The following is a 24,802-nucleotide window of genomic DNA, read 5'->3' on the forward strand; positions in this document are numbered from 1 at the left end:
ACACTGGGTCCTGTGTCATCCTGAATTGCTGGTGTGTGTGAACATGTGGGCATGTGTACTCACGCCTGTGTTTACCATCAGGAACAGATTGTGGAGAGCAGGGAGAGGGAGGGAGGATGGCTTGCTCTTACCCAGCAGAGCAGAAGGTTCCTCAGAAGTAGCATGCATGGTACACGTGCATGCTAAGGGGGCAGAGAAAACAGAACATTGTTCCATAAGGAAAAGGAGACTTCTCCCCCCACCAACTCTGGCTCTGCCAAAAAGACCATCTTCAGTTCTTCCTGTTACAAACTCATGCTTCGAGTGCCCTGCTGGGGTGTGTGTGTGTGTGTGTGTGTGTGTGTGTGTGTGTGTATCCCTGCATGGATTTTTTTTTTTTGACAGTCTCTTTACATAGCCCTGGCTGTTCTGGAACTCGCCCTGTAGTCCAGGCTGGCCTCGAACTCATGGAGGTCTGCCTGCCTCTGCCTTCTCAGGGCTGGGATTAAAGGCATGTGCCACCATGCCCAACCAATGTCTATAGTTTCAAGGGTGTGCTGTACTATAGTAGTGATCTGGTAGGGGTGGGGGTAGAGAAACAAGCCTTTGATCTAGGCTCCCAGTCTGAAGAGCCATTTTGTCTGTTCTGTCTCCATGGAGGGCACTACAGTGCCCTCGTCTTCCTGCGTTCACACTTGCTGTAGACCCTTTCCTTCCACCTACCCCAGCTAGAGAGAGTTTCTTTCAGCCATATGTTCTTGCCTATCCCCCCAGAGATCATGGCATTCTGGCTCTCTACTCTCCCCATGCAGTGGGTACCCCCCCCACCCCACTGCCCTTCACATAACTGGTATATTGGCCCTTTTTGGGTGGAGGGCTCCTTCTGGTTCTTCTGTAAACCACAAACTTTGGACTGAGCTTGGCCAGTAGGAAGTTTGTCACCTGTGCCTCCGATTCTGTGAAGCTGTCCAGAGCATGTGCCCAAAGAGAGAACATGAATTCCTCTGTTCTTTCCTGCTCCCCGTGCAAGAGGCAGGGGCTGCTGGAGCAAATGCCTTCTGAAGAGACAAGCCCAGACCTCCTGCATCTAGAGGTCTGCTCCGAGTACAGTTCCAGGGCTCCGAGTGGACCTCTCCATGTGGGCTCAGGCTGGCGGGATGGATTCTCATCTTTCCAGGACATGTCCCCAGCTGCTCAGTCAGACCCATCGTAGGAGGGCCCCAGGCTCTTCTAACACGCCTGTACACACGTGCAGCAAGCAGGGCACGCACATGCTGAACTCAGGGTCCCCACGGTACAAGAGGCTGGGGGTGGGGGTGTGTGAGCACTTAGAGTCCAGGCTGCTGCCAAGATCCATCGGAATCTCTGTGTCCCCCCCCACGGGCCCCCATCTCCGGCTCTGGAGGTCACAACAGCAGGTGCGGATACCCACCCCCCCAACTCACTCACATTGGGGCGGCCTCCTTTTCTACAACCTCAGCCAGAGGCTGGAGCTGGGAAATTGCTATTGCTGCCTCCGTCTTGCCCTCCCTCCCACTGGTGCTCAGCCGTATCCTACCCCTTTTAAGCAGGAGGGGGCACACGTGCTGGTGTGGGGTCCTTTCCCCTGGGCACTCAGGCTTGCCGTGGGAGGGGCCATAGCAGCCCAGAAGGAGAAGAAGGCTTGAATCCCAACCTCAGTCACAGCTTCTGGGTCCTATGTCGCTTGGTGGCACCAAGAGATGAGAGGAAGAGGAGGGCTGGATTCAAAGGAGGGAAAGGGATAGAACCAGAGACAAGAGAGTCAGAAAGACAGGAGGGAGGCATGGAACTATTGAGTGGGAGCCTATAGCCCAGGAGTGGCCCTGACCTGTGCCCTCTTCCTTTCTCTCCCCTTCCTCCCCCCCCGCCCCCCCCACGTGAGGGGACCTGCTGGCCAACTGCCAGGAGCCAGGCCTCCCTCCTTGGCCTGGTCCTCCTCCAATCCAGCCTGTGAACCATTCAGGCCTCTGCACCAGCCCCCTCCGCCCACACTGTCCAGGCTGTCTAGGCCTGGTGGGATCTGGGGGCCTCCAGCCTAGACTCCTCCCCTCCTGGAGCTTCCTGCCCTGTCTCTCCCAAGCTCCCCCTTGTCCAGGCCAGGGCTAATTTTCCCTGCTCACCCTATCCTTGTCCCCATGTCTCCTCTCTCTTGCTTCATCCTAATTTCTCCACAGGTTGGAGGCTCGCTGATATCCCAGACCTTTACATCAGTGTCCCCTTTGCCTGCCTTATGCCCATATGTAGGACCTTTAGGCTGCTCTGAGGAGATGGGAAGGGTGCCCTTTCTACTCACGCTGTGCGAGATTGGAGTTTGGAGTTGTCAACACTGTGAACGAGTCACTTCAGTCCTGTTCAGGCACTGCAAGGAGTCCTGGCCAGTGACCACTGGATCTCAGTTACCCAACTTGGAGATGGATTAGTAACCTTGCTTTGAGGTCACTTCGTGAGGCAGCCCTTCTCCTTCACGGTCAAGGGCAGAGTGAACATTCCTAACCCTCACGCCAGCCTCCACCCATAGCTACTACAGATCACACACACCCAGCTGGGGCTGAGACCCAGGCAGCACTCAGCAGTCCTCCCAACCCACAGCCCAATCTGTTTTTAAAGGGATTCCCCCAAACTTCTGGTTGTAGCTCTGCAGACATAAGGGGGGGGAGTTTCCAAACAGCACCCCCCCTCCAAATTGTCCGTTTAGCTAGGCAACAAGTGAGGTGGGGACATAGAGCATCTGGGACATTGCTGGGGCTGGTAAGAGTGGTCTTGGGGTCCAGAATCCTAAACCAGACTCCAGTACTGGGTAGTTGAGGTCACCAGTGTGTAGCTTGTCGCTGTCTGGCAGTATTACTAATGGTTACTGTCAGCTTCCATGGGTGATAGCATTTCTGTGAACTGGTATCATTCGGTATGCCATTGAGTCTGTCACCATCTTTGTGTCAGAACTGTATCCATGTCAACATCTCTGCTACTCTGTGTGACTGTATCCATTTCAACAGGTATCAGTGCATTGTTGGTGTTGTGATTGACTCTTACTGCAACATTGTTACTGTGGTGACTGTCAGTGCTTGTGTGTCATTGTGCAAGGTGCAATTGTATCATTTCCTCTGACTTATTAACATTGTGTGGTAGTGTCTTTGTGTCACAGTGGGACAGTGTCACTCAATTGGAGCCCTAGGATTTGTCTTATATGTTGTTTGTATATGTAGGTACTGATGACACGGGGTTCCACATGAGAAATGGTATTGGAAGCTTGTGTTGTAAGGCACAGGGCTGCTTTCATGATGTTTGGGCACTCTGCTCCATCTTTATTCTGGGACTGACCTCTTTGCGTGATCCATAAAGGAGCCTAGGCTGGGGTACAACCTTCTCTGGGGTTGTATGACATTTATCATCTAGATCTATCCTGGAGTCCTAAAGTAAGGATTTGGGAAAGGAGCTGTTTGTTCTGAGATGGGAGTTGGTGGTGATGGAGGGCAGAGAGGTGGTGGCAGTTTTTGTTTTGTTTTGTATCAGTAGAAGCAAGGGGGGGTGAGGCTTTATTCCCCCCCCCTTTCCTAGAGACTGAGCTTTTAGATCCCCAGCGAGAATCTTTCCAACTGCAGGAAGAACCTGCTCTTGCACCTTACCAGTCCTGGTGGCTGCACTGACTGCTCGCCACCTACCAGCTACAGGAGTCACACGGGCTTTTGAGATGGTCTAGGGTGGGCATAGTGAGCCTTTGTGTCTGTCTTCTCAGTTGGAATAGCTGCAGTTTCCAGCCAGGGTGCCCTGTCTTCTGCCTCATGTCTTTTCTTCAACTTCTGTCTCTGGTCCTTGCCCCTGTCAGTACCCACTCAGTGCTCTGCCTCACCACGCCTGTTTCTCTTACCCAAGGCTCTGTGTGCCCAGACCCTGCAGTGTCTGTCTTGATACCCCACCCCCACTCTCTGCAGCACTAGCTAGCTCACTAGCTCTCAGCAGCACCCGTCTCCTGTGGCTGCAGCCCCGTTGGCCCAGGGCCCGGCCCTTACAGTAACTCATCGGGCTGATGGAGGCGACTTTGATGAAGAAGCCTCCCCTCCCCCTGTGGGGGCCTGACTCTGTGTGTGTGTGTGTGTGTGTGTGTGTGTGTGTGTGTGTGTGTGTGTTTGTACGCTGGGGAGGATGCATATGTGTCTGTCTTGGACATCTTCTGCCTCCAGAGCGTGACTAGAACCTAGAAGGAGCAGAGAGCAGGGGCTTTGCTCTCTTGCCCTGAAACTCCCTCCGGATCTAACCTCTGACCCGTCTGCTTGCTTGCCTACCTGCCTGCCTGCCCATGTGCTGCTTCTTGTTCCCAGGTGGTGGTCAGTGGACTGGCACTGAGGCGGAAGATCTAGGCGAAAAGCATGGACAGATGGATGGCACAGAGAGAGGGAGGGAGGGTCTAAAGGCCACCTTCCAAGGCTGGGGGTTGGGGGAGCCAGGTAGGATTCCTGCCTCTCTCTCTCTCTCTCTCTCTCTCTCTCTCTCTCTCTCTCTCTCTCTCTCTCTCTCTCTCTCTCTCTCTTTCTCCACAACCAGCTCAGCATCCTAGCTGACTTGGGGTCATTTTATGATTGGCTAGTTCTGTGTCTTTAGTCATTGTCCTAACCTCCTAGACCTGAGGAGTGGCTGGAGATGAGGAATGATTGAGAGTCATTAGGGACCTGCCCAAAAGGGAACCCAGGCCCTAGGAGGCACTGGTGTGGAAAGGGGTCAAGGTCACACCAGCAGAGAGTACCTGTGGCTATGGCCATAAGGACAGGCAGGCTCAGAGGAGGGCAAGTGTCTAGGGTGAGCGGAGGATAGCCAAGAGGCAAGTGGGAGCCGGGGGCCCATAAAGGAGCTCTCAGGAAGGCAGGCTCACTCCCACCCTCGTCACCACAGCCTGATGCCCACCTTCCTCTGCCCTTTCTCTGGGTGTACCTGGCAGTGTGTCAGCTTCTCTGGCTGTGTGTCTGGCTGACTCTTTGGCAGTGTGTCTGATGCTATCTCTGGCTGTGGCCCTGAGTCTGGCAATGCTCTTGGTGGCGCAGCTACTTCCTGACTGAGGGAGCGAGCATTCGGCTGCAGCTCTGGGTCTCTCTCTAGTTTCTTGTCTGAGTGGATGCCTGTTTGCGTCTAGCGTTTTCTCTGCTTGTGTATCAGACTTTCCCTGGCTGCATTTCTGACGGTGTCTCTGTCTGCTGTTGGTTTCTTTGCCCGAGTTCTTGTTCTCCCTCGCTGGGGTCTACTGAAGCAGCTTGCTGTGCTTTTGGCGGCTGCTTTGGTGTGCTGGCTGTACTCTGGTCACTGCTTATCTGGCTGTATCCATCTTTGTCTGATGGGCTCTCTGACAGTGCTAGTGTAGAGCTGATTGTTTGGGTCCGTATCTGGTTGTTTGGGTCTGTGTTTCTGGCCAAGGTCTACTGCGAGGCTGGCTGGACCTGACAGCAGCCATGGTTAAATCTCACAGTAGCCCCTGGGGTCTATCTTTGGATCTCTGCTTCTGCATGGTTGGTAGTCCCCCAATTTCCATCCTCAGAGTGGAAAACAAGAGAGCCTGTGCTGCAGGAAATCTTTCCTTGCCTCAGGTCTGTGCTTGTGCTGCGGTGGGGGAACTGGACTGATTCCGGGAGGAAGGCTATTAAGTGGGGGAACCACTGGGTTCTTCCTGGCTTCTGGGAACATATCCTGGATGTACTTTGTGTACCTGCATGAGTATATGTAGACATGGGGCTGGGAGTCCCGGGTTGTTGAGACCATGTGTCTAAGGTAAAGGGTGTTCTAAGACCTTTGGTAAGGACTTACATTATGAGCAGTCTTCATTTTCTTTTGATCACTGATGCACAGTAAAGCCGAAGCAACCTCTGACTTAGCTAGCATACACACACCACTGTCTTGCTGCCCTGAGTTTCCCAGAGCCCAGTAGGAGTCTATGTGGAGGCCAGTGATAGATCAAAGGGGCTCTCGAACATCCAGGTTTCAGGCTTTCCTCCCCAGGAGTATAGCAGGTAGCCTTATAGTCAAGGCGATCTGGAGACGTGCAGACCCTCAATTAAGCTAAAACATCGCCCTTTCTATTTGTGGTGTGTATACCTAATTAGCTAAGCTCACTGGTAGAGAGATGTTTTTTAATTTTGAAAAATGGCCCTGGCATTACCAATGTCCTATAACTCATCCATGGCTGACTACATTCTGTAGTCAGCAGTCTTTACTGAATGACAAACCGCTGTAGTTGTCTTTTAACCTCTTAGCGAACCTTTCCTATGGGAGCCAATATCCCGGCTTCCATTTCTGGATACGGGACACCCAAACCCCACTAAGAAGGGTGTTTGGGGGTCAAGGTGCCCTGGCTCAGGGACTGAAGTTTCCCAACATTCCTGGAAAGCAGCACCCCAACCCCACCCAGAGGTGCCTGCCCTGGCTGATGCTGCTCCATCCCCAACCTGTTTCTCCCCACAGATGGCTGCTTCTGTCCCATGGGCCTGCTGTGCTGTGCTTGCCGCCGCCGCCGCTGCTGTCTACACGCAGAAACACAGTCCACAGGGTGAGTGCTTGGGAGAACGGCTTGCCCATTCCCCCACCCCCACCCCCAGAACCGTACATGAGCCCTCGTTGGCACACCTGCACACAGATGCCCCCAAGAGCCACACTATGGCACTGTCCCACATACATCACCCAAAGGACCTGTAGTCACGTGACAGTGGTAAGCAGGCTGACCCACTGATTCTCACAGGCACTACCCTCACCTGGGTAGTCACATGCAGATTGTGTCTCTGGCTTGAAATAATTTGTCCTATAGGGAAGGAAGGTAGAGGGTCCAGGCAGGAGGAGACAGGCAGGTGGGATAAGAGTTGGGAATGGAGGTGGCCGGGGACGGAGCTCTTGTAAAGTATTTGGATAAGATGTGTATGGGGGTGTAGGAGCATTTAAGAGTCTGGGCAAAACTTACAGGCTACTTACTCTCTGATGTCAGCTTTATCCTTGAAGGAGAAAAGTGACAGAGATGGCGGACAGACATCAAGATAGATGGGACAGGGCTGGTGACTAAGGTGGGCTGGGTATTTGGAGCGGCTGGAGGAGGGAGACACTGCTTGGGGGTTGGGTGATTGGTAGCCTCTCTACCCCCCCCCCATCTGTTTGTCTAGAGAGGTCTGAGTCCCCATATCTTATAGGACAAGGAGCTGTACCTCCTGCTGGGGGAAACATAATTCCCTTTTAACTTGACTATCAGCCCTTTAACTACATTAAAGTCTGAACTTGCAAGTTGTCTCCAATTAGGTTCCCCAAGTTCCTTCATTGACATTCAGTCCTGCCTCCACCTTGGCTGGGGGAGGCAGAAGCAGGGCATGAGAGGGAATAACTTTCGGGCCCAGGCATTTAACAGATCTTAATAGCTGATCTCCATCCTCCTCAAGACTGTGCATGGGTTGAAAGGGTAGTGACAAGGCCTCCATGGCAATTAAGGCCCGGAGAGAGCCTGGGCAGTTCCAGAACTCCTGGCTGGATCGGCACAGGGCCTAGCAGGTGCCTCTCTGCCTTATGTGCAAAGGTCTCTATGTACATTACAGTCAGGGCTGCATATGGCCAGGGTCCTGGCATAAAGTCACACACAGTTCCAAGTGTGTGAGACTTTTTCTAGTTAGGTGAGAGCATGGCTCTGTTTGGGTGACTCCGAGTGCCTGTATCCTTAGGCTATGTATTACCTGAGTGAATACAGCCCCTGTAGGGGCTGTTATCAACGTATCTGAGACCATGTCCTGTGTATAATAGTCTGTTTTTCTTCTTATTAAAACTCACCCTGTCCATGAGACCCTGTCCTCATGAGTGATTGTACTTCTAGGTGATAGTTCCTTTATTTGTACGTGCCTTGTGGTATTGTGTCGGGTGTAACCGTCCCCCATGTGACTGAAACCCAGGTGTGACTGTGAGCTTGTGATGAGCAGACAGTGTATGCTGCTGCTTTGTGGGTGACCATCCTCATCCTGTGTGTGGCGATAAGAAGTTGCTTTGGACGCCCCGGGGGGACCGTTTCCGGCACGTAGTCCCCATGTGAGTCTGTGTGTGCAGGTGTGAGAGAGCCATCAGTTCTGTCCCTCTGTGTTCCCCTCATCCATGACCTCATCCTGTCTCTGTCTCTCATCTTGGCTTCTAACAACCTTTTCACAGCTGATCCCGTTGGAGCATTTGTCACCGCGTCAGGGCCAAGAACCCCACCCTCCCCCTGCTGCTTGATTTAATTTTTGAAACGGACAGCACATCAGGAGGGGCACCTACGGGGTTGTCCAGAGACAGAGGATCAAGCCCGTGCTGTTCCCAAAGCTGTTGCATGGTCATGCATATTGCAGCTGTGTTATTGTGACAGTCATGACACTGTGTGATTGTCATGCAGTCGTTGTGTGTCTCCTCTGCCCTTTGTTGTTGCTATCGGATTGTGTCTCCATGGTTTTTTTTTTTTCCTCCCAAGGCAGACAATGTGTGATGGGTGAAGTGTTTAGTCCGCCGCTATTGCATTTGTTATCAGGAGGTGTCTCCTCATCTGTGGCTGTGCCACCCATCCCCTGACCCGGTCCTGAAGGGCCATACCCATACCAAGACTAGGTTTGTTCTGAGCGGCTTTTGGTCAATGTTGATATGTTACCGCTGGGACCCCGATGGCCACGCCCCCTCCCCAACGGTCAGTTTTCAGCCTCCTCAGGCAGCTGGATGCAGAGTCTCTGTTGGGGGGGGTTGTGTGGAGAGAGGGGCTTGGCATGTTTCCTGGAAGCTCCAGGTTTTTGGAAGGGAGGTTGGAAGGGGGCTCAGTGGCCGGAGCTATTTGATTGAGGGGGGGCTCGATGGCCTGAGTCTTGGACACTGGGCCTCTCTGGTCAGGGGGAGGCCCCCATTCAGTCTCTGGTCCAGCTTCACAGCTGTGGCCTCCAAGGCCCCCAGCCACCGCCCTTCCGCCTGTTCATCCTCTGTTCGTCTGGTCCCAAGCCCCACAGACAAGTGGTCAGGGCTGGCTCTGTTTCCTGCTTCCCCCTCCTCCGGACAGGGACAGAGAGGCTCAAAGAGGGGCAAGGCAGAGACAGGCAGCAAGAGGGAGGCAGACACAGAGACCCTGGCCAGGGAGGGTGACAGAGGCAGCAAACTATACAGATGCCCCAGCCCAGAGACAAGCAGTCCTGGGAAAGGGGCTACATTGAGGGGGGTGACTGAGGAGCCCTTGGGGGGAATCTCTCCCCCTCCCCCAGCAGTCCTGGTGGTGTTAACAAGTCTAATTAAGAGGCCACTGGCCCAACTTAATTGGCTCGTTAACAGGAATTGCCTCTGAAAATCCCCCAACTCAGCAGGGTGGCTCTCCGGAGGGGAGCCGTGAGCGAGTGTTAACGAGGGATCCCGCAGCCCCCCCTGCCCCCTCCCCATCCCTCCCTTTCCCCTCCCACCCTCACTGCACAGATCTGGCTGGGATGAGGGAAGCATCTGCCCTTCCAGGCTCAGGGGGCAGGAGGTGGGGGTGTCTGAAGATTCCGATCCAGCATGCTGGCCCCTCTGCCGCTGCCTGTGGATCTGCCTCTGTGACTGTCCCGCTCGTTCGCTGGCTCTTCCACCTGGTGCTCTTTCTGGACAGGTGCTCCCTTCCATCCTTCTATGTCCAGTCTCCTGGGTTCTGTCCATCACGCCTGGGTGGGCCTGGGCTGCCAGGCCCAGGGTAGGGGTTTGATTTTAGTTCTGACAGGCCTCTCCTGGGGGCAAGTGAGGGATGAGCAGATCACTCCCTCAGTCCCGGCCCCCACCCCACCCCACGCAGTTTCTGCTTCACAAGGTTGACAGTTGCCAGGAGTTCCCCAGGGCTTCCTTCCTCAGGGTCTGCCTGCTTTCCCTTCTGCTATTGCCCACAGCCTGGATGGTTAAGGTGGGAGTTAAGGAGGAGCTTGTGTGGAGTGGGCTGGGCCGTGGTGTGTGTGTGTGTGTGTGTGTGTGTGTTGGATAAAGGACAGAGACAGGACAGAAAGAACTTGCCTCTGTAATGTCAGCAAGGGAGACAGACCCAGAGATACAGATCATGGCACAGGGAGGGTGACAGAGGCAGCAAGCAGGACAGATGTTCCAGCATGGGGCTGGGCTTGTTGGTGGCAAGAAGTTAGAGCCAGAGAGGTGAGGAAGCGTAGTAAAAGATTCAGAGACAGAAAGGGAACTGGATTTTCACTTAGATTCTTCCAAATGCTAAATGATCTCTCCCCACAGCCCCCCCTCTCCTTCCCTCACCCCTCAGAGGGTCTCTGTACACACATGTGTACCAAAACAAAGACACTCACACACTTGTACAACCATGGAGAAGTTCTGCATGGGCCGGCCCCATCCCTCCGGCTCACGCACCTCCGTCTCTCTGGCAGCGCATGCTCACCTGAGTGGCTAGGCAGGACTGTGACCTGTGGATTTTGTCTTGTGCCCTCCCTGCCCTCACAGAGGCACCCCACGTGCAGTATGAGCGTCTGGGCGCAGATGTGACGCTGCCGTGTGGGACAGCGAGCTGGGATGCAGCTGTGACATGGAGGGTAAATGGGACAGATCTGGCCCCTGACCTGCTCAACGGCTCTCAGCTGATACTGCGAAGCTTAGAACTGGGCCACAGTGGCCTGTACGCCTGTTTCCACCATGACTCCTGGCACCTGCGCCATCAAGTTCTTCTACACGTGGGTTGTAAGTATTGCTATGGACTCTGACCTCCCATTGGATGCCTTAGCTTTGTTAAGAACCAGGCTGAGTCCCCTTCCCATTGGGAGGGGCGGAAAGCAGAAAGCTTCCACCTACCTGACCTTTGTCTTCTGATCCTACCCAAGCCTGTCCCTCTGACCTCTTGAGTCTCATCTTGCTCAGTGACTCCAAACCCCTTGTCACTTTGCCTACCTGTGTAGAGGTCTTTAAATCCTGAAGTCCCTTTTGTCCCCTGTGGCATAGCCGGCATAGGAGGGCTAACAGTGTTTGGTGGGTAGAAAGGGATCCTAGGGTCACAGCTCTGAGCTGGAGTTGTTTCACTGGGTCTGCTCCCATAGGCGACAGCCAAAGTGCCCGAGGAAGGGAAATGGGGCATAAGGTTATTACATGCAGGAGCAGTCTGGGAAGCCCCAGGGGAGGAAGAAGGCTTCCTATAGGGGGAGATGGGTGGAGATCTGGACTTAGAAGATACACGGAAACAGAATTTCTTTCTATTTGTATTTTTGTTGTTTTTATTCTATTCTATTTTTATTTTATTTTTGAAATAAGGTCTCACTCTGTCACCCTGGCTGGCTAGGAGCTAACAAAGTAGAGACCACACTGGCCTTAAATTCACAGAGATGGGCCTGCCTTTGCCTCTGGAGTGCTAAGGTCAAAAGTGTACATCACCACACCTGGCTGGGAACATGTCTGACAGAACTGACTAGGCCACAGAGCCACTTGGGTTGATGACAGTGGGAATGGGGGAAGTGCCAGGAAATTGCTGAGTGGCATGGTCTGAGTCAGGTTCAGACAGTGAAGCACAGAGGTGGGAGTGAGGGAGAGGCAGGAAGGAGGCCGCCATGGTGCAGGAGACATGCCGAGGACCTAGGACCAGAGAATAGAGTTGAAGATGCAGGGATGTTGAGCACTCAGAGACTGTGGGAAGGTGGAGAGCGAGGGCTGGCGGGAAGGTGGAGAGGGATGGGGACGAGGTCACTATGACAGGAAGAAGCAAGAGTGAACCGTGTGTTCTGTTTGGACAGTGGCTGGGCTTCAGTCTCCCTAGATTCAGATCCAAGATGTGAATCTAAAGACAAGCTGTTTAGTTTTCAACTGATGGAAACCTCACAGAGTGGCGAAGAGATACAAAGGAGGGAAGTTAAGTTGTTAATAAAATAAAAAATGAGTAGTTAGCAGGAAGGGAAAGTGGTTCAGCAGGTAGACTCTGTGTTCTCATACAGCAGAGAAAGAACCAGTTCCTGCAGGCTGTCTTCTGATCTCCAAACATGCATGGCATGACACAAATGCACCACACATGCCAAATATGATGATGATGATGATGAATAATGAGGTATTAGTGGGAATGATGCACATACGATAACCTCAACACTCAGGAGACAGAGCAGAAAAATTCCATTTTGAGGCTGACCTGCCCTATCCAGTGACAGCTGTCTCAAAAAAAATGCATGTTATCAGGTGTTTGTTGTCTCTTGATGATGAGAGCCACCAGCGAGGGCACTCTGGGTAAGATGTGAAAGGCACCCTCAGAGTTGTCCTCCTGGGGTAAGGGAATTCGAGTGTTTAACTCTCCTGCCGTTAGTGATGGAGGAGTCTCCTGGGCTGGGGGCCTGCTTGGGGTCTTTTATTACCTCGCACTTCGGGGGCAATGCTTTGGTGGCCAGAGAGGTCTCTCCAGAAAATAATTGCAGAAGTTGGCAATGGAGCAGGCAAGATCTGCAGCTCTGTAGACATCTGCTATAGATGTTACTAGACGGTCCTTGTGAGGGAAACCTGGAATTGGTCCAGAGCGAAGGCAAAGGGCTCAAGGGCTCAAGGGGTTCAAGGCCAGGCAGCTCCTGGAGATGGAAATTCAGTGCTTGTCATTATTACAACTGAGAGGGGATGAGATGGGTAACGGAGAGACTGTAGAAGACAGAACTGAACCCTGAAGATTATCAGTAAAGTGTTGATGGAGAGGAAGAGCCAGCAGGAAGGAAGATGGGAGAACAGTGTGATTGGTCAAAAGAGTCAAGGGATGCAGCATGATGAGGTCATCAGCTTGGGGGCCAGTGGGCAGGTGCCCAACATGGTGATGTCACCAGCTGTGGGGAGGGTGGTAGGTGGGCAGGTGTACAGGTGTTAAAGCGTGGTGAGGTCATCAGCTGGGTGGGGGGGGCAGGTGCTCAGGTGCCCAGTATGGTGAGGTCATCAGCTGCGGAGAGGGGGGTAGGTGGCAGGTGCACAGACAGTATGGTGAGGTTATCAGCTGGGGGGGGGGGTTAGGTGGGCAGGTGTACAGGTGTTAAGCGTGGTGAGGTCATCAGCTGGGTGGGGGGGGGGCAGGTGCTCAGGTGCCCAGTATGGTGAGGTCATCAGCTGCGGAGAGGGGGGTAGGTGGCAGGTGCACAGACAGTATGGTGAGGTTATCAGCTGGGGGGGGGGTTAGGTGGGCAGGTGTACAGGTGTTAAGCGTGGTGAGGTCATCAGCTGGGGGGCAGGTGGACAGCTGCCCAGCTCTTGGCCAACAGAGCGATTGTTTGGAAAACCCTCCATCTTTTCTCCTGAGCTAAAGATTCAAGCTCCTTTGGCCTCATTACATTTGGATTTAACTTACTTGACAGCCAAAAGATAGTTCTTTTTACTCCCTGGAAGCAACCTGGGAACAAACCTTTCCCATCGTTCAGAGGCCAGTGTAGACAACCATGTGAAATGGTAGGCTGAAAAGTTGCTCAGGGCCGCCCACTAAAATGCCCACCACTGGGGCTGAATGAGGTGTGAAAGTACGTTACTATAGATACCCTTTCCTGGGGGAACATTGTTATCCTTTTTTTCTTTTTCCTTTCTTTCCTTTCTTTCTTGAGACAGGATTTCTCTGTGTAGCCCTGTCTGTCCACTAGGATTAAGGTTGTGTAGCGCACTGCCCACCTGGAAAAGCATTTCAAATTGTGTTTAAATTGAAGAGATGGTACTCAGGCCAAATGTCTTAAATGTGAGCCAACAATGGAGTGATCCCTGTTGTTGTTTATGGAGAAATGCAGGACCAGCTTAGCCCTCCTTGGTTTAGCACCGGGTAACAGTGGGAAAACTCAAGATTGGGCCCAGGCCCTTATGTGGGAAAGGGTCTGCTCTTTGAGTGCTGTAGAATGAGACCATCGGACCACAGTTCCCCTCACCCTCCTGACTTCTCAGTTGGGCTCCCCAAATGATGACTAAGGCTGGTAGTAATGGCTGGTGTCTGGTAACCCTCAAGCTAGTTTCTGGTGCTGTGATCTTTGAAGAGGAATTGAATTTTGACGTAATGTCCCTAGTCCTTACTAAAAGGATATGGCCGCATCATCTCTTTTGTGACCAGAGTCCAGAGCACTTAGATACGGCCCAATATAGTCCCTTGACCTTGCCCCTCAGGGGAAAAGTGGCCGTGAATGGGCTGTAGCATCTCTAACAGGTACTTATCTCCCGCTGCCTTATTTCCGTCTAAGGATCTGGTTAGAGGAACGGGGTTATTAATTAAGACCATCATGGTCACTTTATGTTAATAACAAGAGGCTGGATTTGAAAACACTCAATTTCAAAGTATTCTTCTTGCCAGCTTCCCAAGAGCACGGTGATGTCACCTGTGGTTTGTGGGTCCTTTAGACCAATAATTATTATTTAATATTTACCCTTAACATGTACAATTTTTTATTTCCAAGTTTCCAAAGGAACTTGGCCATAGTGATACTCTGGTAGAAGACTCCCTAACCAGACAGTTCCCTGCTGCATTTCTCCTGACCCATCTCCCTGCCCTCAGGTGAATCCCCACAGCAGCAAGGCGGCTCCTGCTGACATCTTGGGAAACGGGATCACAATGCCCCTTTTAGTAGCATATTTTTTCTGTTTACTGGACAGTGCCTATCATTCCAATCTTAAGCTAAAACAAACCAGAGATTAAAATAATTTTTAAATGGACAGTTTCTTGTTCAGCCCCTCCCATCAAGAGTCATCAAGATAGAGGCTCCAGGTTCAACAACTGCTGCTCTGCCCCCCCCCCCCCCGTACCACCCCACCCAAAGCTCTGTTTGGCTGGGAGGGAAAGACTGTGGCTAAAAATGTCAAGGAGAAGTGAGTGGGAGGCAGAAGAGGGTATTTGGGAGTCCAGAACTTAGGGTACCTCAAGGGATCCCACAAGCAAAGGTTAAGACAGGCCATGGGCCTTGAATGCCAGGTGGGAGGGGGTGTGGGTGTGGCGTGGGCAGGGCCGCAGCAGAAGGGTCAGTGCGCCCCACCCTGGCCTGATCTGGCTTGGCCCAGGGTGTGGGCAGCCTGCCTCTTCTCCTCTCTAGGCCAGCGGGCAGGCCTCATGCGTGCTGGGGGCTCCAGCCCAGGCGGGCTGGCTAGATGAGAGGAAAAACATGCGGTTTGGTGGGCTGGACATGGAAAAACAAGCCAATTAGGAGGAAAACAAACAAAGCTCAGGCCAGCAGAGGCACACGCACACATGAACACGCACACGGCCCTGAATGGGATTCAGACACTGTCCCCAGCTGACACAGTCACTTAGGCATCTCAGGAACCCCACAAGAGGAAGTCAGGGTGCTCGGGTATCTGAGAGCATGCTGTGTCCCCAGGTATGATTGTCGAGTATCCCTGTAAGAGTTTGCTCAGTCACCCTGTTGTGGTCCAGCCCATTTGTGGACATGCTGGGAGCTCAGTGTATCTTCTTAGACCCATCGTTTGGAAAGCACACGCAAAGCCAGGTGTGACAGCTCATGCCTTTAGTGCCAGCATTTGGAAAGCAAAGGCCTTTGGGCCTCTCTGAATTTGAGGCCAGCCTGGTCTACATAGTGAGTTCTAGGCCAGTCAGGGCCACATGAGACCCTGCCTCAAGAAAGAAGAAGGAGGAGGAGGAGGAGGAGGAGGAGGAGGAGGAAGGAGGAGGAGGAGGAGGAAGGAGGAGGAGGAGGAGGAGAAGAAGGAGAAGGAGAAGGAGAAGGAGAAGGAGAAGGAGAAGAAGAAGAAGAAGAAGAAGAAGAAGAAGAAGAAGAAGAAGAAGAAGAAGAAGAAGAAGAAGAAGAAAGCACACTGAGCCTTAAGTTCCATCACATAGCCAGTGGCACGCTGGAGGACGTAAAGTCACAGCCTTGCCCTCATAGACAACCTCTAACGAAGCAGCGTCCCCCGAGGCGCAGCCATGCAGCGTGTCCCACATAGCCTCCACGCCACCAAGAGTCTCCCACGTGAAGCCACCGTTGCAGTCACAGTGACATAAAAGCCAGCTTTCTGGAGCTCACAGCACACTGACAACAGGGCCTCCCGATCCCACAGTGTCCCACAGCCTCACTCCTGGTCTCACACAGCACCCCCATCTCCGCCCACCCGGCCCCTCAGCTGGGCTCCAGCTGCAGCAAGTCACTCCTTTTCTTCTTTTTCTTTGTTTTTCTTTCCTTCTTTTCCCTCTGAGAAACCTGGTCCCTGTCAGGAAACCCAAATCCTTCTCTGCTCAGGGCCCTGGGCCAGGCAGGAGTAGCCAGATGACAGACCAACCCCCTGCCTGGCCCCTACCCCCCTGTGACCTGCCCATTCAGAGAGGGGAACTGGACCGTGGGGGTGGGGGGGAGGAGGACAGAAGGAAAGGGGTGGAGATACGTGATCCCAGCCAGGGGAGGGGGCTGTGAGGCTAGTGCCATGGCCTGCTCTGCCCTCCACAGTCTGGGCAGGCAACAGGGCAGGCAACAGAGAGCTGACTCTGCAGCTTCACCCCCGCCCCCCCCCCCGCCAGCGCTCTTCTCCTTTGAAGCTGGGGGTAAAGGGGGGGCAGCAGCAGGAGCGGGGAGTGGAGGTTTCTCAGCGACCTCGGAATGTCCTTTCCTCCTAGAGCCGATGCCAGCTCTGGCCTGGCCCACAGGCCCCCAGAAGGCACTTCCTGTGTCCTTGGCCACCCCCACCCCACCCCCATGCAGTGCTCAGGCACCCTGGATGGACAAGGCAGTCAGTGGCGGGCAGAATGCAAGGCGGGGCCCTGTGTGTCCTCCCCTGTGAGCTGGGGAGGGGTTGCAGTGGGGTTGCAGTTGCCCACAGCGCTGCTCCACCTGCTGCCGGGGAGTTCTCCTGGTGCCTTCCTGCCCTCGGCTCTTGCTGCAGAGCTAGGCTTGGGCTCTGGCATCCCAGGTTCGTCCAGGTCTTCACACAGACTGTACATACTAGGTGTGTGCATGAAGTCACCCCAAATCATGCATGCTGTCAAGGGAAGCCTCAGTCCCCTGAGGGTCACCACCGCCACTCAATGAGCCTATAAGCTAGACCTGTTCTCCCCTTCACTGTCTCTGGCTTGTGGAGCTACCCCCTCCCATTTCCTGTCCACCTGTCAGGCAGGGGGCGGGGAGGAGCACAGAAGGAGGTGTCAGTGTCTGCAGAGCCACAGACATTCCTTGCCTGGGTCAGATCACAGAGGCTGCCTCCTTCCAGGAACTTGAGCTGCCTGTCCTCACGCCTTGCCCAGTGCCTGAAGGTGGGGCAGCTGGCCTAAATGCTCACAGCATCAAAAACCACAGATAGACAACAGCAAGTACTTCCCCAATGTAGTCCTGTAATACCTTTCTGAGATTAATTCCAGTATGGTTGCTGTGTGACCTCAGGCAAAATAGTAACCTTCTCTGTGCCTCTTCCAAGCGTGTCACGGCCTTTCTTCAGGTGGTGGTAGACTTGGCAGCTGGAGCCGGGAGCCAGTGGGGAACACACCAAGGGAACAGCCGCTTTCTTCCAACACTTTGTACACATAAATATTCACATATGGTCGTGCATGGATGACATGACCAAGCCCTCCATAGATGCTTTATGTCACCAATCACTCCGTCATGTCAGAGACATGTGTGTCACATACACTGATGCCTGCAGGTATGTTACACACATGGATGTGCTCATAACTAGTCATCTTGCACTCCTGTGTGGCTACCAGGCCTGTTTGTCTATCAATCAACAGATGGGAAGCCTGGGGAGGGTGCGGGGGTGGGGGGCAGGGGGCGGGGGCGTGCATCTCGTCTACAAACTGTGCAGGGGTCGCCCTGGCAGGTAGAGGCCACTTGGACACCTTCAGTCTCTATGGCGCTCCTTCCTTCGGAAGTAGACACAGTGTGACAAGAGACATGGACAGAGACAATTCCCTGAGACATCACATCCATGTGGTGATTGATGAGCTGAGGCCCACAGCCCTCCCCCCTGTCCCCCCCCCTCCACACAGTTCCTGCCTCCATTGAGCAGGTGTGGGGGGGGGGGCGGAGATCCTCCACACAGCCTTGTTTTTCTTTAATTAAACATCTGGCTCTCTGTGGCCTGGGAAGCCTCAGACCCTCGCTGACAGCCCTCCCCCCACCTTTGGCATCTATGATAGGCTGAGAGGGGGAGTGCTGGGGCTCTGGGGCCCACCTGTCCCCAGACTAGTACAGGGGACCGGAGGCTTCAAGAGGACCCTGACCTCCCTGTCCTGTCCTCACCCCACCCAGTGCCGCCGCGGGAGCCTGTGCTCAGCTGCCGCTCCAACACTTACCCCAAGGGCTTCTACTGCAGCTGGCACCTGCCCACCCCCACCTACATCCCCAATACCTTCAATGTGACTGTGCTGTGAGTAACTGCGCTCTTGACCCGGTCCCAGCCCTGACCTTTGACCTCCCCCTCTCCTCATCATGTCCTGAGTCCAAGACCCCAGCCCAGCCTTGGGCTTGACCTTCCCCTAGCCTGCCCCAGCCTGCCCCTTGATGTTGGTAACAGTACCTGAGCCTCATTCCTTTCCAGGCATGGCTCCAAAATTATGGTCTGTGAGAAGGACCCAGCCCTCAAGAACCGCTGCCACATTCGGTACATGCACCTGTTCTCAACCATCAAGTACAAGGTCTCCATAAGTGTCAGCAACGCCTTGGGTCACAACAGTACGGCCATCACCTTTGACGAATTCACCATTGGTGCGTGTGGTCGTGGTCGTGGTGATGGTGGTGGGGAGATGCTGCATGTTCCAGGAGTGAGCGTGTCAGAGGCGTGCACGAGTGAGTCCTGCTGCGGATGCTCACACGTGAGCCTGATGCCTCCATATATACCCATGACCGTACAAGCAGCTATCCTTTACCTGCAGGGCAGACTTCCCCCATCAGCTCTTTTCATTGTCTCTTTGGCTCAGAGAACATGCAGCAGGCGGAAAAGGGAGCGAGCTGGGCCAGACTCCTGCGCAGCTGCAGGCTCCCCGCACCCCATGCTAATGGCTTCCTTACGGCCTGTGATGAATGAGGTGTCAGAACAGGAGACAGGAGAAGGACAGACACTGCCCTCTCCCCACCTCTTATCCCATCCAGACCCTCTGCCTGCCCTCGCCCTGCTCCAGACAGGCATTGCCTGCTCGTACCCCACCCCAGACAAACCCTTTATTGGTCTCGGAGACTCTCTTGCCTTCCTCTATTCTGTCTTCCCCACAAGCTTCACGGCTAGATATTCAGTCAGACCAGTGCTCTAGAGCTGAGCCCTCAGATCCCTAGCTTACCACAAGCACCCCCAAACCCAGACTCTTCTGAGGGAGCCCAGGCTCAGTTGAGAACTGGGAAACACAAAACCTGAGGGGAAGGAAGCTGGCAGAGGACGTGTGTGCTGAGGTGTAAGAGGGGTGATCTGGGTGGCAGTAGAGGTGAGCATGATCATGGTGCGGGTACCACATAGGCTTTGGGATGCTGGACACCATGAGAGTGGAGCTGTGATAGAGGCTGGCTGACAGTTAGGATGTTGCTACCAAGTGCTGGTAACTCTAACTAGGGACAGTCAGTGGTGATGGTGGGAACACAGCAGAGGTGGTAATCAGATGGTGTTCAATGTAGTTGCCAGAGCTGACAACAGAGAAGAGGGATGGTGACTGTCAATGGTTGACATCAGAGATGGCTGATCAGGGGCTGGAGTTGACGGTAAATGGTTGTTCCGGAGCACACTGATGAAGCTATGTTTCCTTAACAGTGAAGCCTGATCCTCCAGAAAACGTGGTGGCCCGGCCAGTGCCCAGCAACCCCCGTCGGTTGGAGGTGACATGGCAGACACCCTCAACTTGGCCAGACCCTGAATCCTTTCCTCTTAAGTTCTTCCTGCGCTACCGGCCTCTCATCCTAGACCAATGGCAGCATGTGAGTATCCTGCCTTGCCCAGATTCCTAGTGCCTGAGCTACACAGTACACAGAGAGAGGAAACTGTGCTCCAGGCAGGATTGGCACTAACAGGGGACCCAATGTGAGTCTGAGAGGCTCGCCGGCAGGGGGGGCGTGGGTTTGGGAAAATGGATGGGGCCAAGGGAGGCACCCTCATCAGAACAGCTTTGAGGACAGCCAGGATACTGGAGAGAAGTGCTGGGGTGGGGGTGGGGGACAGGGCTAGCAGTGTTTCCCACTCAGTACCAACCCCCCAGCTGCCAGTCCCACCCAGGCGTGGGGCTGTGCTGGATCCAGAGAACGAAATGGTCCCACTCCTCAAGGATTTACAGATGGGCCCAAGGGATTAGAACCAGACATTGGGATTGAGTTTGGTCTAGGGATTGAGTTTAGATCATGAGGGTTATTCAGGCTCCAAACAATCAATTAGGCCTAGTTTAAAGGTCAGTTTGAGGTTATAGGTCAGGTGGTGTCCTAGGCTGGGAATCAAACAGTGGACATAGGTCAGTATGGGGAGAAGCTACGGTCTGGATATTGATCAAGTTCTGATGGAAAGTCTAGGAAATGGCCGGAGGCCTGACTAGTTGTAGGCTTTCTCGTATGGAGAGCCCCCGGGCCTATAGGCTGTGGGCACTCTGGGTGGCCCTTGAGCTCTGGGCTAGGACTAGAGTTAGAAGTGTTCCGTGAGGCAAGCCAGTCTGTCTCCTGGGGGTCAGCTTGAACCCCCACCAGGCTCCAGTGCCATCTCCTTATGCCCTTCTCCTGTCTGGCCTTTAAAGTCTGTAATCTGATTCCTAGGTGCCTGTCCTGGTTGTAGGCCTGGCCCCCACAAAGGCTACTCACACTCTCACGTGTTCCTTGACAGAGTCCGGAGTCCCTCCCGCCTGGCCAGCTGCCCGAGCCTAATGCATTGCTAATAACCAGGGTCTGGTTTCACAAGCCCCCTCCCCCGCTAACGAGCTACAGGCAGCAGCTCTGCGCGATGCAGCACACACGCCTTGCAGTGGAGCTGGCACGCTGCCCACCACCACACACGGGAACACACACACACACACACACACACACACACAGCTTCCAGCAGGAATCATACTGCAATCATGCATGGGACCAACATGCCAAGGATCATACCGTGGGCAGAACTCACGTCTACTCTGGGAACATGCATGTTCTATGGTATGAGAACATGCATGTTCTACAGCATGCCGCAGGCTTCTTCCAGGTCTCACAGGCATTGGAAATGGTTAGACTTGTGGCTCTTTTCAACTTGAATTTTGCATAGAATATATTCCCTGTCCTTGGTCTTGGAGAGTAACAGGTGTGTGACTGTAAGAGGAGAGCAGAAAAAAAGATCGTTTGGATATTCAGGTGGATATAAGGTGGTATGTCAGAGACTGTCTCAGCATGGACAAGGCTAAAGCAGGAACTGGAGCCCAGTATGGGAATCCGGTGTCACCTGCTCTTTTCCTAAGTCACCCAGAAGGCTTGAGGGCAGTGTCTGACATTTGCGGCTGACTTGGGAGACAGCTTCCAGGCCAGTGGTCAGCAGTAACAGCTCCTGTTAATTGAAGGGTCCTTCTCCTAAGGATCGGTGACAACCTAGCCAGAAGGGGCCAGGCCTAAGATTGTCACTATCCAGAGATCACTGGCAAGAAGATCCAGTCCACCATTGAGGTGGCAGCTTGGTCTATGCCCCTTGGCTCTTCTCTTTGTCTTTGGGAATAGACATGTGGAAATCTGTAGGCCAAGAAAGAGAGAGGGGAGCTGACTGGTCAGAGGGAATCTTTATAGACAAAATAGACTGGGGTACAGATTGGGACTGGCTCACCCCCCACCATGACAGGAAGGCTTTTGGTGGCCACTCATCTTCCAGGGCTGGGGGTAGGATTGGCTTGGGCAGGGTCTGGGCTCAAGTGTATTTCATCATGACCCTGACCTTAACTAGGGTCTCCAGCATCAGGACCACAGACTCAGAATTAGGAGGGCTTCCTGCACACACACACACACACACACACACACACACACACACACACACACACAGGCATGCATGCATGTGTATAACAGACTAGCAGGTCAGGTGGCCTAGACCTTATATTTCTGGGGAGAAGATTGGAACAGGAACCAAAAGGGCCCTAAAGCCAGACATGGCCCAAAGCAGCCCCCTCCTTCGCCCTCACCGGCTGCCCCTGTTTACGAGGCGGCTTAATGAGGCAGCGGGTGCCGCTGAGATGAACCAGAGCCCAGCCTGGGCTTGGGAGGGGCGCCGGACAGGCAGGCCGCCCTGGAGACTGGGGGGAAGACCAGCAGGATGAGGCCAGCAAGCGGGGGTGGTATAGTGATGCCATGCCTCAGGAAGAAAGAGAGCATCAATCCTGTCACCCTAGGGGCTGTGCCCACCCCTTCCCACTTCTAACACTTCCTGGGAGAGGCCCTGCTGGGGCTGGGTGGGGGGGTACACTGGCTCTGGGCTGAAACCCACATGCCGGTAGTGTTGGCTGAAGTCTGGTTGGTCTTATCCTAGTGGCTTAGGCCTCATTCTAAGCCTAAGGCAGGTACTGTCATTAACACTTAGTTATAGAGAGGCAGTGCAGCTTGGCCTCTGAGTTAGGGAGAGATGGAGGCAAGCTTTTATTTAAGCATCTTCTCTCCAGCAGGCGTTGGTGCTTGTGACCTTTTACTTAATGGCTCACTGAGAGGAGGTAGCCCACCCCGACACTGCTGCCCAGTAGTCTCCCCCTTGGCATCACAGCTACTGAGCAAAGTCCTTCTGGAGGCAGTCTAGCCTCCCTCATGCCTGGATCTAGAGGCCCCTCCCCTAGATCTAGGTCCTGATGGCTTTACTCTCCCACAGAGACTGAAGGACATTCACCATGGCCCACTCCCCGAAGCCAGGCCCTCACTCCCTCCAGGGATATATTCGTGTCCCTCTCCCCAGATGTGTCTTGCTTCCCTTGTGGGGTCGGGGGCTCACATCGACCCCGTCCCGTGCCTGGGCCCGCAGGTGGAGCTCTCGGATGGCACAGCGCACACCATCACAGATGCCTACGCAGGGAAGGAATACATCATCCAGGTGGCAGCCAAGGACAATGAGATTGGGACATGGAGTGACTGGAGCGTGGCTGCTCACGCCACACCCTGGACTGAGGAACCTCGCCATCTCACTACGGAAGCCCAGGCCCCCGGTGAGCCTGCCTGTCCCCAGCCCCGCCCCGCCCCACTCCGCCCGGCCCCGCCCCGCCCTGTGCTTTATGCCCTCCAGCTCCTCCTGGGAGCAGAGCCTCTGCCACACACCCTCTCTGGCTGTGACAGACATACCCATCTGCCCAATGCCTGTGTTCCTAGTGCTTGTTTTCTACATGTCCTTGGTAGGGATTTCTGGGTGCGGTAGTCACCTATGAGCGGGATGGGAGAGGCAACCCTAATCTCATCAGGAAACCGCAACAATGTAACCTCATGAAACCCCAGATCTGGGTGGGACCCAGCCCTGGCTCTGCCCTGAGTTTCCCCCATGCTCCCCAGAGACCACGACCAGCACCACCAGCTCATTGGCACCCCCACCCACCACGAAGATCTGTGACCCTGGGGAGCTTGGCAGCGGCGGAGGACCCTCCATACCCTTCTTAACCAGTGTCCCTGTTACTCTGGTCCTGGCTGCCGCTGCTGCCACAGCCAACAATCTCCTGATCTGGTAGGTGGGGTGAAGCTGGGCAGCCATGGGCAAGGAGGGCCTTAGAGATTTCCACCTGAGCTGCTTCGGCCCTCACAGTCCCCTGCCTGTCTCCCCAGAGCCCTGCATCCCACGAGGACATGCCAGAGCGCCTGCGGAGGAGCAGGAGGCCGGAGCTGAGCCTGCAGACCCCCGGTTTCTATTTTGCACACGGGCAGGAGGACCTTTTGCATTCTCTTCAGACACAATTTGTAGAGACCCCGGCAGGCCCGGGCCTGCCATCCGTCCCCCCCAGCCTCATCTCACCAAGCCGGCCCTCCTTTCCATCCAGAGAGGAGGACCATGCAGCTAACCCACCCACCAAAGACCCCTCTCATCTTTGCCCCCTCGGGCTGGACCCTCCAACGCCAGCGACTCCCAGGAGCCCTTGGGGGACCTGAGGGGAGCCCCCACCCCACATCCACAGTTTTCTCCTCCTGCCCCAGCCTCCTGTCTGTCCCAGGGTCTCTGTTGCCACCATCAGATTATAAGCTCCTGACACTGGGGGGGCCCAGCCATCCCCCTCCCCCCAGTGCCCACACTTTTCAGTCCTTCCACCTTTGCCCCTGTTTTGTACGATCCTCCATTGGCCCTTTCCTATCCCCAGTATTTAATGTCCTGTCAGTCCCTTCTAGTCTGACTCAATGGTAACTTGCTGTATTTGAATTTTTTATAGATGTATATACATGGGAGGGAGGGGTAGGGAGTTCTCATTAAACGTCACCATTTCATGAGACCTTGGAGCAGAACCATTTTGGAAGGGAACCATTCATCTGAGGACTCCTGCCCTGAAGGCATGGAAGGAGAGAGAAACCATGTTGGGGAGCATGGAGAGGTTCAGTTTCTAGGCCATCGTCATTAGGGATAATTCACTCAACTTCTTAAGGGTTTGGGCTCCTCTGGAGTATGTAGCCAAGGACAAACTTGTGGGAAACGAGTCCAGATGCAGGGTGGACCCACATGGGGGTATTCAGCCATTTGTAGAGGCTGTGTTTGTAGGTTCCGGCTGGACTGGAGGCTGGTTTTGAGTGCCCGGGCAGAAGGCAGAGTCCCAAGGCATCAGCAGGTCCGGATTAGCACTCAGCCAGGCCACAGAGATTCAGAGCACAGTGCCCTGGGCCTGGCCAAGCATGGCAGCCTGAAGGCTGAGGCTCCTTAGAACATGGATAGGGGTTGGACTTGGGCTTCAGAACTGAGATTATATACAAGGTTAAGCATCAAATTTTGATCATATATGTAGTACTCAAGGTAGAGGGTCTGGGCTTTGTTCTAGCTCCATATTCTTCCA

General features: G+C 54.1%; 1 protein-coding gene across 5 annotated transcripts in view; it reads left to right on the forward strand.

The window, feature by feature from the left end:
• Cntfr (ciliary neurotrophic factor receptor) overlaps positions 1-24,240 on the forward strand; it is a 38,161-nt gene extending 13,921 nt beyond the window's left edge. For all 5 annotated transcript variants that reach the window (XM_029475832.2, XM_021160395.3, XM_029475831.2 and 2 more), the window contains exons 3-10: positions 6,442-6,526; positions 10,432-10,665; positions 18,141-18,258; positions 18,430-18,596; positions 19,627-19,790; positions 22,810-22,990; positions 23,328-23,496; positions 23,595-24,240. In XM_029475832.2, the coding sequence (XP_029331692.1) occupies positions 6,442-6,526; positions 10,432-10,665; positions 18,141-18,258; positions 18,430-18,596; positions 19,627-19,790; positions 22,810-22,990; positions 23,328-23,496; position 23,595 (1,119 nt within the window). In that variant the 3' untranslated portion in view covers positions 23,596-24,240. The remainder of the gene's footprint in view (positions 1-6,441; positions 6,527-10,431; positions 10,666-18,140; positions 18,259-18,429; positions 18,597-19,626; positions 19,791-22,809; positions 22,991-23,327; positions 23,497-23,594) is intronic.
• Positions 24,241-24,802: the final 562 nt, after the last annotated feature.

This window comes from Mus caroli, unplaced genomic scaffold (genome assembly GCF_978045245.1).
Source record: "Mus caroli unplaced genomic scaffold, Mus_caroli_1 scaffold_6, whole genome shotgun sequence".
Taxonomy (NCBI): domain Eukaryota; kingdom Metazoa; phylum Chordata; class Mammalia; order Rodentia; family Muridae; genus Mus; species Mus caroli.